This window comes from Sminthopsis crassicaudata, chromosome 1 (assembly GCF_048593235.1).
Source record: "Sminthopsis crassicaudata isolate SCR6 chromosome 1, ASM4859323v1, whole genome shotgun sequence".
Taxonomy (NCBI): Eukaryota; Metazoa; Chordata; class Mammalia; order Dasyuromorphia; family Dasyuridae; genus Sminthopsis; species Sminthopsis crassicaudata.
This window is the reverse complement of record NC_133617.1, coordinates 299894442-299910366: the sequence shown is the minus strand read 5'-3', so window position 1 is coordinate 299910366 and position 15925 is coordinate 299894442. Positions and strand designations below refer to the sequence as shown.

General features: G+C 34.8%; 1 protein-coding gene across 1 annotated transcript in view; it reads left to right on the top strand.

The window, feature by feature from the left end:
* SERPINB5 (serpin family B member 5) overlaps positions 1–15925 on the top strand; it is a 33942-nt gene that overhangs the window by 11223 nt on the left and 6794 nt on the right. Inside the window, exons 2-4 of the mRNA XM_074279025.1 lie at positions 3392–3566; positions 9217–9354; positions 11375–11492. Coding sequence (XP_074135126.1) covers positions 3399–3566; positions 9217–9354; positions 11375–11492 — 424 coding nt within the window. The 5' untranslated portion in view covers positions 3392–3398. The remainder of the gene's footprint in view (positions 1–3391; positions 3567–9216; positions 9355–11374; positions 11493–15925) is intronic.

Below are 15925 nucleotides of genomic sequence, written 5' to 3'. Positions count from 1 at the left end.
GTGAGCTTAGAGACTGAATCCTTATAAATCTTGTAGGGAAAATGGGAATTTCACCTAGACAAACTTAGATTAGATGTGTAGAGTAGGACCTTTAATTAGGAAGTTATTCCTCTGATGAAACCAGGTGACTATTAGCTGTAATATTCTCTTTATAAGCATCCTATATTTTAAAGGGGGGAATAGACTATGGGATCATGGGACTTAGAGTTGGGAGGGATATTAGAGTGCTCCTAACCCAACTCTTCTGTTTTATAGAGGAGGAAAATATTAACACAGAAGTTAAAGTGACGTGTTCAAAATCATAAAGGTGGCAACCAGGATTCAATCCAGTCCCCTGATTCCTGATTCCAAATTTAGTGCCTTTTTCATGTCATACCTACCTTTACTTATGTGAACTCTTATCCCATTTGTTAGAACTCATCTTTCTGAGTTCAAATTTGGCCCCATACACTTCCTAGATATCTGACCTTGAGTAATTCATTTAACCCTGCTTGTCTTAGTTTTTTCATCTGTAGAATGAGCTGGAGAGGGAAATGGAAAACTACTTTAGCATCTTTGTAAAGAAAACTCAAAATGGTATTATGAAGAGTCAGTAATGACTGAAATGACTGAACAACAATAAGTCTCATTTGTTATCCATTTATGATGGCAATCGTATTTCTTTATTGGGGTTATTTGTTATTTATGTGATTTCTTAATTTAATTTGTAAACTAATTTGTAAACTGTGTGTTTAATGTGTAAACTTTTATTATCCAATGCCAAGCAGTAGTGAGCATTCAATAAACATTCTTGGTTTCTTGTGCTGATTCATGGAATTCCTCTTGCCCTGTCAGCGCTAGCATTGCTCTGTCTCTTCTCCTACTTTACTCTGTGTTTTTGCACTTGATTATTTTATTACTTCCCATACCTTCTTTTATCCTCTCACTTTGCAAATGACTTTTAAATTTATATATCTAACCCTAATACTTAAAAATATAAGTATATAATGTTCAAATAGCATATACAATATATTTATATTTGTATAACATACACACATGCATGTTTATTGGTTGACTAATATTACTCTTGAATTCTAGTCTAGCCTCCACCACTTGTCATGGTCCACAAGCAGATTTAATTTGAAATACATGTTGTTTTGAATCAAATATGTGTTTGCTTAGAACCTTCCTGAGGGATAATCTATCTTTCTTTACTCTTTGTCACTTTTAACACTATTGAGCCACCTGATCTTGGAACTCTTCTCTTGGCTTAAATGATATTAAATTGCTTGTTCACTGTCTCCTTGAATGTTTCCTCTTCTTTTTCCTGTCCTCAAATGTCTTTGTTCCCCAGATTTCAGATCTCTATTCTGTTCTGTTATTTTTCTCTAGTTTTTCATTTGGTAATTTTATTTGCTCTGTTGGCTTCTTTTGCTGCCTCTCTGCAGATATATGACTCCCATGCCTTATTTCAGTCTTGTTCTTTAACCTGCCCCTCTGTATGATTTTCCAATTTTTTGTATTGGTTACCATAGCTCCTCATTGCCATTGATTATATCCTCTCCATTGCTCCTCCTATAGCCATCAATGGCTAAATGCTACCCATGACAGCTTCCACAGAATTTCTTAAATAATAAATCACATTTTTTGCAACACTCAAGGATTTGGAAAATGTTTTCCTCAACGAAGTAGGAAGTGCAAATATTACTATCCCCATTTTAAAGAAAAGAAACTGAAGCTCTGAGAAAGAATAAGGAAGTTGTTCATGATCACAAAACTCAGAAGAGTATGATTAGAACCTGGGATGGGGCTTTCTCTGTACTTCACCTTGGTCCTTTGCATTCTCCCTCCTGCCATATTGATTTAGACTCTTGTGACCTCATTTGGATCACTCTAACAACCTCCTAAGTGGTCTCCCCCAGGGTATCCCATCCTAATATTTTAGTCAGATTATTCTTTTTTAAATTTAATTCTAATATTTTTTAATCCAGTCCTGTCAAATTCTCATAGTATTTTATACCTTTTCATTGTATTTTTACATTGAGTCTTATATCAATAGTTGTGTGTGCATATGTCACAAACTTCCTACTATACTTTAAAGCCCTTCAGAGAAGGGACATTGTCTCTTGTTTATCTTGCAGACCAGTGAAACATAGGATAAACCCATATTCAATGGCTTTGTGACCATGGGCCAGTTAACTTGTCCGGAAATCAGTTTCCCCATCTTCAAAATAGAGATAATAATACATTGCTTTCCTCACATGTTTGTTATGAGAGTAACATATCTTTGGCACAGGTACTTTGTGAACTGTAAATTTTTTTATAAATATGTAACTATTACATTATACTCTCATTTGCTAATTGAATGAGTGAATATATTGCCATGATGGGCATGATTCTACTCTTAATTGAATAGTAATTGCGAGTGAATTAGTCAAAATTTAGGTTTAGCAACAGTCTTAGACAGAAGTTCTTAACTTGGGGTCCATAGATCTGGTGGAATTTTTATGTGGAGATTTCAATATAAATTTGTTTTAAAAATATGTTTAACAGTATTTTTTTTATTTTTTAATTTAATTTTTAATTTTTGGAATTAAAAAGGGTTTTTATAACAATATAATTTTTAAAAAGATTGCACATGAAACTATGTATCTATTTTGTACAACTTGATACTCCTTTAAAATATATAATAAAGTTATCATGTGAATTTCTTTTAGAAATCTATTTTGCCTCTCTATCATGGCATCATTAGATACCAAATATTATGTAAATACAATTACAAATATGTAAATATAACTTGTAAGTATATAGAATCATTTTATACAGATTTTGATTTATCATTTCTTTCTCTGGATATAGAATTTAATTATTTTCCTTTGTAGTGCTGTTTATTTTATTTTATATACTTGAAAACATTCTTCTGAGAAGGGAAATTTTCTGTGGTACCCAAGCTTTAATGGGCTGATCTGGGCCATTTTGTCCCTCCTGTTTTGTCTTGGATGTTCATCATACTGAAGCCAAACTTAGTGTGGAGACCTACTTAGAATAATTCATTGCAACTAAGAACCCCAGAGCTCAAGAAATCTGCCAGCTTTAGTCATGTATGTGTGTCATCATGTTAGGCAACAATTACTAATTGAAGGGTTGAAGTGATTCAGTTTCAAAATACTTTAAACATCAACATTTTAAAGAAAGACTCTTTTTAAAAATAATCACTTAGCTTTTCTTGCTTGAAGGAGCACATGTGCCTCCTTCTCTTGACCTCCCTATCCTCCAGCTATGGAGGTCTTAGACATCTCTTATAGCTGTAGATTCACTTCTTATTGGATTAAATTGATTCAGACAGACCTCCTCACTCTGAGAGCCATGTAATTGCAGAAATGTAATATTTTCCTCTCCTTTTCCATTCTAGGCCCACAATGGATGCTCTACGTTTGGCAAATTCAGCTTTTGCGGTTGACCTTTTCAAACAGTTGTGTGACAAGGAAACAACTAGCAATGTCCTTTTCTCTCCAATATGTCTTTCTACTTCCTTGTCCCTGGCTCAAATAGGCACCAAAGGTGATACGGCAAATGAAATCGGAAAGGTGAACTTTGGATTCATTGTTTTCATTTTTAAGAGCTAGTTGTATTTGTTTTTACTTGAGCAACATTTAGAGGGAAGTATTAGTGTAGTATTTCTGCAAGAATTAAGACACAGCCAATTTTCTTCATACTTTCAATATTCTGAATAGTATAGGAGTAGCAGTTTCTGCAATTGGATTGAATGGTTTTGTAGAATTTACTCTGATATTTTAAAAGAGTTCTTGTGGTGTCTCTGAGATTCAGAACACCATGAAGATGTTTTATATTAGGCATTGTGGTATAGTATAATAAAAGAGCCTTGAACTCTATAAAACTGGGTTCTAGCCCAAACTTTGCCAATAATTACATTGAGTCACTCAGTCTCTTTTCTTCAGTTTCCTAATCCATAAAGTGGAGAAGATAGTTCCTATTCCTAAGATTTCACAGGGCATGTAGTAAGGATCAAGTAACATTATGCATTTGAAAACACTTTGAGAAGTGCTATGCCCATATGGATCTGTGGTCTCATCAATTTGGATGTTTCCTTCAGTAACATATATTACCTCCCACTCCTATGCAGATATATTCTCCCATATTCTGGCCACAGGGAATGCAGCCAGTATGTTGGGGATTCTCACCAAGTGCTGTGCAGTGTAAATATTATTTTTCTCTTATCATCAGTGCAGCTTTGGTCAATACTCAATTAAAATACCAAACATAATTAAAGCTTTTGGTACTAGTGAGGATGAGTTAGTTCCCTTGGTGGTGAAGTGCAGGAAAGTTTACAAATCATTATTTTGCCCAAGTCTATCTCTAGTCAGTACTTATTTCCATGGAGCATATTTCAAAATATTTCATATTTTATCTGATGACAAAAAGTAAGTAAAGTTGTGAATAAAGATATTCACAACTTTACTTACTTTTTGTCATCAGATAAAATTCCCTATAACCTAGCATTGTTATGCTAACAATTATTTTATAGTTCAATAGCACTTTTCTTTCCCTCCAAGGAACTCTGAAGAATTTTGTATCTTTGTATAAGCCCTTAAACAATTCCTGGAGATCTCTGGGTCATAATTTAAATGAGGCCTGGAAATGTAAGGTCAAAAGAATAACCCTTCTCTCATCTATTTCTTCCCTATCACCCCCCCTCCCCCTTCCCACCCAATTCCAATTCATTTTTCTGTAAAGTACTGATGCACAGGAGTGTTATTTGTTGTTCATCCTTTATCTAAAAGACCAATATTATCACTTGTATATGAACTGGAATTTAAGTGAGGCAGTTTCAGTTGTCATTCTCACTTTCTCCTCCAGAATCATTGGAGTCTAGTGACGAGACAAAAATCCAGATTACTGATGATGGCCCAGGATGCAGTGGACAACTTTGGCCTTTTTGAATTAAGACCTTTCCCTCAGTGTTACCCCTGATAAAGAACCTGTATTTCCTTAATTAAATTCAAAATTAGTAATGGGTTGATAATAATGCTTCAGTGCCTAAAGTATTAAAGAATTATTATCAATAATGATAATAAATCTTTACATAGAACTTTACCAACATAGGGGAAAATGGCAACCTTAAGAAACAAAGCACAAAAAGGAGAAAGTCCCCTGTAGACCCCCTCCACCTAGCTGCTTCCCCAGTAATCTCAGAAGTTAAACCTGGCTAAACTGTTTTATGATCTCCCACCCAGGGGCCCTGCCATATGTCAATCAGAGTTGGAAATATTGTGGCAACATGACTTCTCATTGTCAGATGGTTTTGGTCTTTAGAGTATAATGTGGCATCTCTGATTTCCATGAGAAAACAATCTCCACTTTACATATTGTGAGGTTAAAAGCACTTTGAATTTGGATTAGTTTGTACTAGAGAGAAAATACTTAGTGATTCAAATCAGGAATAAAAATGTAGCATTTAATACCTAGAAGATTCTGCAGGCACTGACAGATTGCAACAATTCATAAAGAAACTGAAATAGCCCCTCTCTGTGGCTTAGAGGAACTCTGTGGTGCCCAAGGAGTTTAAGTAAAGACTGAAAGAGTGAGCGAAGTGCTTCAATCATGTCAACTCACCAGTAAATCAATCAATCAATCAATCAATCAATCAGTATTTAGTGGTTATATATGGCATTAAGCCTTTGTGCTACAATGGTACTAAGAGTCAGAGAACCAGGTTCATAGAATTTTAGGAACCAGGAGCTTGAAGGAGACTTAGTGGATTCTTTCATCTAATCCACTCATTTTACAGATGAGAAAAATAAAGCCTGAAATAGTAAAATAATATATTTAAATTGAGAACTGAGATTCGAACTTAGGTCCCAAATCCAGGATTTTTTTTATTCTACTAGATATTACAATTCTACCATTAAATAATCTCTAAGTTTGATTTTGAGTAACCCATGTAGGATAAGTGGGGGTACAGTGAATAGACAACACTGTGCCTGAGTTAGGAAGACCTGAATACAAATCTGGCCTTAGATACTAGCTGTGTGAGCTGGACAAGTCACTTTATCAGTCCTAAATTTATGTAGCATAGTGTACTGAAAGAAACACTGGGTATGGAGTCAGAGAAACTTCAGATCAAATCTCAGCTCGGGTATTTGCTGCATGTGACCTTGAGCAAGAAGCTTAATGTCTCAGAGGCTCAGTTTCCCTGTCTGTAAACCATCTGGTGTATTAGATAGCCTCTGATATCCTTTCCAGCTCTAAATGTCTGATTCCATGAAAAGCATTGGTGGAGAAATGAGAACTGAATGTAGGCTAGGTAGGGGAAGAAGAATGGCATTCTTGGGCTTGCCAAGCATTTCTTCTCTAGGATCACTGTTGATAATAATCATTAGTTGGGACTCTATTTTTGGAATAAAATGCAAGTCAACCTGGCACTTGTTATAAATAAGGAGGTGGAAACTCCTACCAAAAGTCACTTTAAACTTATTTTCTGAAAAATCCCATTGCCTCGTGTGCATTTATGGGGTACTTACTGTGTTCCAGGAACTATGCTAAATACTTTACAACTAAACTGGAACCCAAGGAAACTTCATCCAAATCCTAAAGATGGACTTTTAATTTCAACAACAACAAAAGATCTATTGTATGGATCATGTATTTTATGTTGCAATATAATGAAGCATATGTAAGCACTACTTTAGATCATGGATTGGCAAATTATGGAAGTGAGGTAGCACAGTGGATAGAGTTCCAGATCTGGAGTCAGGAAGACCCAATTTCAAATCCAACCTCAGATATTCACTAGCTGTATGATTTGGGGCAAATCACTGACTTCTGTTTGCCTCAATTTTCTTATCTGTAAAATAGGAATAATAATAGTACCTACCTCTGAAGATTGTTGTTAGGACCATAATTTAATAATAAAAATAATAATTATATCCTTAGCAAGGTATGACTGGCAAGGTGCAATTTCCATGCTAAGCTCCCCAAGGTTCATTTTCCTTAAGAACAAACTAAGGGAGAAGGGAAATCCCTAACAAATTTTTAAAAAGTGGTAGGCTAAAATATTTATTTTTCTATTTTAAAAAAATAACAGCCTTTTATTTTTTAAAATAAATGCAAAGAGTTTTCACATTCACCCCTGCAAAATCTTGTGTTCCAAATTTTTCTCCCTCCTTTCCCTCCTCTCCCCTCCTTCAGATAGCAAGCAATCCAGTATAAATTAAACATGTGTAATTCTTCTAAACATATTTCCACATTTGTCATGCTGCACAAGAAAAATCAGATCAAAAAGGGAAAAAAAGATAAGAAAGAAAAAAAAGCAACAATAACCACAAAGGTGAAAATACTATGTTGTGATCCATATTCAGTTAGAGTCAAATATTTTATTTAGAGCTATATAGGAACCCTAGAGATCATTTTGTCCAACCCTTCTTTGACAGCTAAGAAAACTCTAAGAGTTTTAAATGCCTTACCCAGAGTAGTAAGTTGCAGAATCAGAATTTAAGCCCAGTTTTTTTTTTTTTAATCACAAATCCATTACTTTCCTCTATGCTGCAATGCCTACTTCAAATATGTCTGCGATGGATCATTTGGAACAAGTTCTTTTGGTATTCTACTGTTCATTTAAGAGACATTAGCAATGGAGCAGAAGAGATCTAGATTCACATAATTGTCACTGGGCCTGCAGTCAGGGAAATTTAAGTTTATATCCCACCTCAGACACTTACTACGTGTTCTAATACTGGACATGATTCCTACCCTGTTTGTCTCGGCTTCCTCATTTGTAAAAGGAGCACAATAATAGCAACTAGCTCCCAGGGTTTCTTTGAGGATCAAGTGAAATAAAATTGTAAAGTTCCTGGCACATAATAAGCATTATGTAAATGTCAACCATTTTTATTATATTATTATACCTTATTTTGGGGCTGGTAGATGGTGCAGTGGATAAAGTACTGGGTTTAGAGTCAGAAAGTTTACTTTTCCTAAATTCAAATGTGGCCTCAGACACTTAGTAGCTATGTGACTCTGGGCAAGTTATTTAATCCTACTTGCCTCAGTTTTCTCATATGTAAAATGAGCTGGAGAAGGATATGACAAACCAGACCAGTTTCCTTGCCAAGAAAATCCCAAATGTGGTTAGGAAGAGTCAGACAGGAGTCAAAAATAACTGAAATAAATTCTTATTATATTATTATTCCTCTAGTTGTATCTTAACAATAAGTCCATTTTCCATCTGGGGAACTAATATTTCTGAAAGATCTTGGGGTGACAATACATGCTTCCTCTTGCTTTGCTCCCTTCAGTTTGTGAGGCTTTGTTTAAATCCTACAGGCTGGCTGGGGATAATATTTTTGAGAGGTTTTCTATTATGGCATAATGGACTCAGACTTGAGAAGTACTCAGTTCAAAAACTGAGGTCTGATTATTACTAGCTGCACGACTCAAGGCAAGTTACAAACTTTCTTAATATCAATTTCTCATTTATAATATGGCCATAATATCTATCATGCCCAATTTATAGGGTTTTTTTCAAGTCTAAGTGAGATGATGCATGTAAAATACTTTGGAAATCTTAAGGTACCTCTCTAAGTGTCCTTTATTATTATTAAATATTATCATTTTCATGAAATATTGTTTCTCCAAATAATGATCCTAGTTTCATCTTTGAGGAAGTGGCAACTTATTCATGTTTGAAAATTGTCCTAATGTTAACATTAGGATCACCATTCCTAAGACAAATAACAAGAATGTTGTTCATTTTTTCAAACAAGTATGAATCTATGTGATTTGGGGTTTTCTTGGCAGACATATTGGAATAGTTTGCCTTTTCCTTCTCCAGCTCATTTCACAGAAGAGGAAACTAAGGGAAACAGGATTAAGAAACTTGGCAGAGTCACATAGCTAGTCAGTATCTGAAGTCGGATTTGAACTCAGTTCTTCTTGAGACCTGGTACTTTATCCACTATATCACCTAGTTGCCCAGAAGCAAGAGAATTGAGTATAGTTATTTATGCATATATGATATTCCCCTATTAAATTACAAGCTTTGTGAAGTCAGAGACTATAGCTCATGTGATTTGTATCTTGGCTCCCTTCTCCCAAACACATTCCCCATCTAGTGCCTAGCAAAGGACATTGAACTTAATAAATGAAAGTTGAATTGAGCTGTCCAGCAGTGACAGAAAAGATCAATGGTTTCCATTAACTTTTTCTTTTTGTTCACAGGTCCTTCACTTTGAAAATGTCAAAGATGCGCCTTTTAGTTTTCAAACAGTGACTTCTGATGTAAACAAACTTAGTTCTTTCTACTCTTTGAAGCTAATCAAAAGGCTCTATGTTGATAAATCTCTAAACCCATGTATGGTAAGTTACTTAACAAAACAAAGCAATAACTGGTCTTATGTTTCCTTTCACACTTTTAAAGGTGTATATGGGTTGTAACCTCATGGGGGCATTTAGGGGTGCAAAGGCATTTGGGGACACCTGAGCCTCAGCTGACTCTCTCCCTAATTATTTATGGGGTGACTAGGGAAACACTCAGTAAAAGCCTGAGCATTTGGCAATAACTGATGCTGCCCTCAAATTTTTAGAGCAACAGATCTCACTATGTAATCTCTGACTATTATCTGAGACCTTCAATTGTGTTTAATCATGGAGGGTTTCAATGTAAGGAATGCTGAATTTGGAAGCAAAGAATACAGGTTCAAATCTCCTTCTGCCTCTTAGGCAAATTACTTATATTCTGTAAAATGATTTGTCTAGATGACTCCAAAGGTCTTTCCTCCAAATCTATGATCCCCACATGAGGAGGATATATATATCTTTTGGCATTTAAAGATTTTCTGTCCATGACTGACTGAGCTGTCAGTAAGTATTTAGTTGTGACCAAAACCCCATTTGACCCCATTTGAGATTCTCTTGGAAAAGATGCTGGAATGGTTTGCTATTTCCTTCTCCAGGTCATTTTTACAATGGGGAAACTAAGGCAAACTTGCTTTAAGTGATTTGTTCAGGGTCACAAATCTAGTGAGTGTCTGAGGCCAGATTTTAACTCAGAAAGCTTCCTGAATCCAGGCCAGGCATTCTATCCATTGCATAACCTTGCAGTAAAAATTAGGGCTAGTCATTGACGGTATAACAAGTTAAATCTGCTAGTTGACCTAATGCTCTCAGATCATTCATGTAGCCAATGATAATGGGAGAGAATAATAGGAGAGAAAATCTTCATTCCCTCTATTTTTACTTGCCACATTTATTTCATATAGTCCGTCCTCTCTTTTTACTTGAGCAGATAGTGTTATGAAGAATCTTTTATTGGAATGATCCAAATTTACTATTTAGTATCCTTAGTGGCTTATTATTAATATTTTAAAATTCAATCTTAAGAAGCTAGGTTCAATTCACTCCTGTGCTACCTAGCTGCCTTAGTTTCCTGTGTAGAAAAATCTAGACTTATATATATATATATATGTATATATATATATATATATATATATATATATATATATATATACATATATATATATATATATAAAAGATCAGTTTTCATCTTCTTTCTTGTTATTTTCTTCTCTTCTTTCCTTCCTTTTTTACTTCTCCTTTTTCTCCTCTTCTTCCAGTTATTTCTTTTTGCCTTTTTTCTTCTCTTCCTTTCTTTCTTTGTCTTTTTCTCTTCCTCATTTTCCTTTCTTCTCCTCATTCTTCTTATCATCTTCCCCTCCTCCTCTTCTATTTTTTCCCTCCATGTCCTGTCTTTCCTGATTCTCTTCTTCCTTTTCTTTCTTTTTCTCTGCCATCTTTCCCTCTTCTTTTTTACCATATTCCCTTTCTTCTCTTCCTTCCCTTCTACTTTCTTCCTCTCATTCTCTATCTACTCCTTTTCCATTCCTTTTCCTCCTCTTCTTCTTTAAAACATACAGCATTAAAGCATTTGAAAAAAAATACTTGTGATTATTCCTTGATACTTTAAAAGATTTATGTTTTCATGGGTGAAGGTGGTCTCTCCACAAATGTAGATCACAAGCTCTTCACTCTTTAGAAAGCAGTTCAATAAGTTGCTATAATTAAACACTGCCTCGTGCCCAATCTCATAGTGTTGAGCTTCTCCAAACACTGTTTGGGCTAGTCATCAGAAAGCAGATGCATTGTTCATTGCTGAGTTGGTATTTAGGCTCTTCTTAGTTTGATAAGACCTGTTATGACAGAAGTTCTGTTATCATATTTTCCAGGAACTGAGAGCTACCTCTATGGGACAATGAGGTATTGGACAAAGAAAGTTTGTCCATTGTGTAGTAGAATGATTACAGTTGTGTGTGGTATGTTAAGACTTTATTTTTTAAAGTAATTAATAATGAGCCTATATTGTAAAACATGTGTTTTTTAGGAATTTGTCAGTGCCACCAAAAGGCCCTATGCAAATGAAATGGAAACTGTTGACTTTAAGGATAAACTGGAAGAAACAAAAGGCCAGATCAACAAATCTATTAAGGACCTTACAGATGGCAAGTATCTTTTAACCTAATGCTATAGCAGTGACCACATTCTGCTTTTTCTTCTGTCATCCCAAACCAACCCATAGCAGATCAATTATAATTAAATACCTGGAAGAGTCACTTTGTTTTAGCCTCTTTTTCCAGGCAAAACCAAATGGGTTTTATATAACGATTTCCTCAGTATGAAGGCATTTTTCTTTTCATTTTCATAATATGGTATTTCTATTTCTATTTGGGTCAGTTCTCATGGTTTAAGCCTACAAGTATGTAAATCTATGTAAGATGTTAGGATTTAGATCTGGAAAAGAACTTGGAGATCATCTGGTCCAACCATCTCCTTTTGGCACTCAGTTGTTTCTGCTTGTTTTCTGATTCTTTGAGTCAGTTTTCGATTTTCTTTTCTAGCTCATTTTACAGAAAAGGAAACTAAGGCAGACAGGGTTCAGTGACTTGCACAGGATCGCACAGCTTGTAAATGTCTGAGGCTGAATTGGACTCAGATCTTCTTGACTCCAGGCCTGGTACTCTAACCATTGTACCACCTAGCCTCATTTTACAGATGATCAAATTGAGATCTGAGGAACTTAAGTCATTTGTCCAAAGTCACATAGATAGTAAACTTCAGAGGCACAATTTGAACTCAGGTTCTCTGGGTCAGTGTTCCTTACCTTCACATGTATTTAAGATAAGTATATAATATACCCTATGCCAGTTCCTTTACCTTCTGCCCAAAAAATTCACTGAAAAGAAGGGAAAAAAATAGTTTCTTTCAGACCAGATATATGTGCTTTTCCCATCTTTCTTCTTATTTCTCTAATTGAACACATCCCTCTCTTGTCCCCTTTAAATGCTTATGAATCTTATATTCAGCAGAGCCTCAGTTTTCTGTTTCCCTCTAGCAAATCTTTAAATAAATCTAAAATGGTACAATTATGACTTCTCTTCCCAGGCAGCATATCTGTATCTTAATGAAAGTCTTTTGGAGACTTATCTTTAACCCGGAGAATAATTCTAATGATGGGCATTTCAAGGATTATAGAATTTGAAGTGATGAGAGTTTCTTTTAAACCAGGGAAAAGCTCTCAAATTAAATCTCATAGACTGAGGCCTATTTTGCCTTTGTGAGAAACTAACACTCTTCTTAAGGGTGATTTTGTGATTTGCCAATCTGTCACATAGTATTTTTTTCCTTGTGTTTTTCCCACCTCTCTACTATGCTTTTTCTTCATTTCCTTTTAAGCAGGAATTCTTAAGCTGAGATCCATGGACTCCAATGGGTCCATAGATTTTAGGGGAAATAGAAAGGTAAACATTTATACATTTATTATTTTCACTAATTTCTTATTGAAATTTTGTATTAATTAAAATCCCATTATTGTGAAAGGGGTATGATGCTATACCAGATTATAAAATGGGACCATGGAATAAAAAATGGTTAAAAACCCCACTTTAAATAAAAATTTGGTATAAAATTTCATAGGTTTATACAGATTCAAGCATCTGTCATAGGGCAAATAAATTATTCTTCCTGTATTAAGCATAGTTACTTAAATAGTTTGACTCTAGAACAGTTTAACAGGTATTTTCTTCAAAGAGTTTAAGTAATTTTAAATTAAGATAGACTAGGGATGATTTCTGAAGGCATAATTGTTAGCTTTCTCTTTTAGTGGACAGGGAACACTTTGAAATAGATATAGCTTACATTTATCCAAAAACTACCACCAACAAAATTAGTCTGTCCTTAAGACAGACTAGGAGGTCAAAGGTAACATTTCTTGAAAATTCTTAAACTGAATTATGTACTTAGGACATTCCTATCACTCTCTTTTCAGTCAGTGGGTAATTTGTCATGGAATGGGGAATTAGGAATCCCATTGGAACTTTCAAGGTTTGCATCATATAGTCATGCAAGGCCAGAATAGGAAGGATTTTTAGAGACTGCCTAATGCAATAATCCCCTCTAGACTATAACTGACAAGCACTCATATTGACTTTGCTTCATGACCTCTGGCAAGGAAGAGCCTATTCCACATTTGGATAGCTGAACTACAAGGCTTTTCTTTATTGTTGTTCAGTCATTTCAGTTGTATCCAACTCTTCTCCATTCTATTTGGGATTTTATTGGCAAACATACTGATTTGCCATTTTTTTCCTCCAGCTCATGTTACAGATGAAGAAAGTAAGGCAAAATGTCATACAGTCCTATTCTCCACTTCTAGGATCTTCTCCTTGAGAAACATCCCATTTCCTTAATGGTTCCTCATATAGTGTGATCTCAAACCCTTTAATCACCCTGGTTGCTCTCTTCTGGATACCTACTGAAGCTTAATCTGAAATTTGGTGTGAAGAATGGAACACAATATAGTATGTATAGTCTGACCAGGGCAGACTGCAGAGGGACTATTACCATTCATCTCTTAATGTAATCTAAAATTACATTAACTTCTTGGCTGCTGTAAAGCACTGCTGGTTCACAATGAACTTGCAGTCCTTTAGAACTTTGAGATCCTTTTTAGAGACACTGTTATTTAGCCAAATCTTTCCCTAACTTGAGTTTTGTAAGGTAGATTTTAAAAAATGAATTATAAGACTTGAAATTAATTGGGCATAATTGTACCAGATCAAGCCCATTGTCTGGTCCATTGAAATAGTTTTGGAAACTGACAAATAGATTTGGATAATCAGTTTTGTGTCATCTATAGAATTTGACAAGAATGCCATTTCTACCTTTATTCAAGACATTAACAAAAGTCCTAAATAATACCACAGAGCTAAGAAGAGATTTTTGGGGATCTCTTAGGGAGAGCAATTTTATTTTATTTTATTTTTTTGCTTCACATGTGGAAATTATTTCTTGTTGATTTTATTTTTTTAAAATTGTAATTAATTAATTAATTTTCACAAAAATTTTATGCATGGGTAATTTTTCAGCATTGACAATTGCGAAACCTTTTGTTCCAACTTTTCCCCTCCTTCCCCCTACCCCTTCCCCCAGATGGCAGGTTGAACAATACATGTTAAATATATTAAAGTACATATAATACAATATATGTATATATGCCCAAACAGTTATTTTGCTGTACAAAAAGAATTGGACTTGAAACAGTGTATTAGTCTGTGAAGGAAATAAAAAATGTAGGCAGACAAAAACAGAGGGATTGGGAATTCTATGTAGTGGTTCATAGTCAACTCCCAGAGTTCTTATGCTGGGTGTAGCTGGTTCAGTTCTTTACTGCTCTACTGGAATTGATTTGGTTCATCTCATTATTGAAAATGGCCACGTCCATCAGAATTGGTCATCATATAGTATTGTTGAAGTATACAATGATCTCCTGGTCCTCCTCATTTCACTCAGCATCAGCTCATGTAAGTCTCTCCAGGCCTTTCTGAAATCATCCTGTTGGTCATTTCTTACAGAACAATAATATTCCATAATATTCACATTCCACAGTTTATTCAGCCATTCTCCAATTGATGGGCATTGATTCAGTTTCCAATTTCTGGCCACAACAAAGAGGGCTGCCACAAACATTCTTGCACATACAGGTCCCTCTCCCTTCTTTAAGATCTCTTTGAGATATAAGCCCAGTAGTAACACTGCTGGGTAAAAGGGTGTGCACAGTTTGATAACTTTTTGAACATAGTTCCAAATTGGAGAGACCAATTTTCAAACCATCATTGAACCATTAATAATAACTCATTGGATCTGGTTGTTCAATCAGCTCTGAATCCCTCTTCTTATAGTATCATCTAATTCTCTTCTTTCTACCAATCCACAAAGATGGCATGAAAGAATTGGTGAAATATTTTTCCAAAATCTAGATAAATGATGTCTATAGAATTTCCATGATCTATTAAACAGCTATTAACCTTGTCAAAACTAGAAATGAGGCTAGTCTGGATGGAACTGTGTTGGCTCCTTGTGATCAACACTTTTTTTCCTGGATGTTTACTTTTACTAATCATTCTTTCTTATGACACATTCTAGAAATTTGCTAGGTCAATCTCATTAGCTTATGTTTGCAAACTTTCTTCCCCTTTCCATTTTTATTTTGAAGAAAAAAATTGACACAATTTTTCCCATTAGTTATGTGACACCTCTTCCTTCCTTCAAGATCTTTTGAAGACCATTTTCTCAGCAATAACAAAAAATAATATATTTTTTAGTATATTGGGATTTAGTTTGTCTGGAACTGCTAATTTGAATTTATTATTCATCTATATCTTAACACAAAATGACAAATCACGGAATTATAGAATTTGAGAGTTGGCAGAGATTACAGTGACCATTTAATCCAAATCATATGTGAAAGGTATCGCCAGTATAATTCACCTAAGTGGTTGTCCCTATTAACCACAGTTGTTCTGTCTATATCAGTCTAATGATTATTCACCTTGAAAAAGAGAAGCAAAGTAACACTTATGTAATTTTGCCTTCTTCA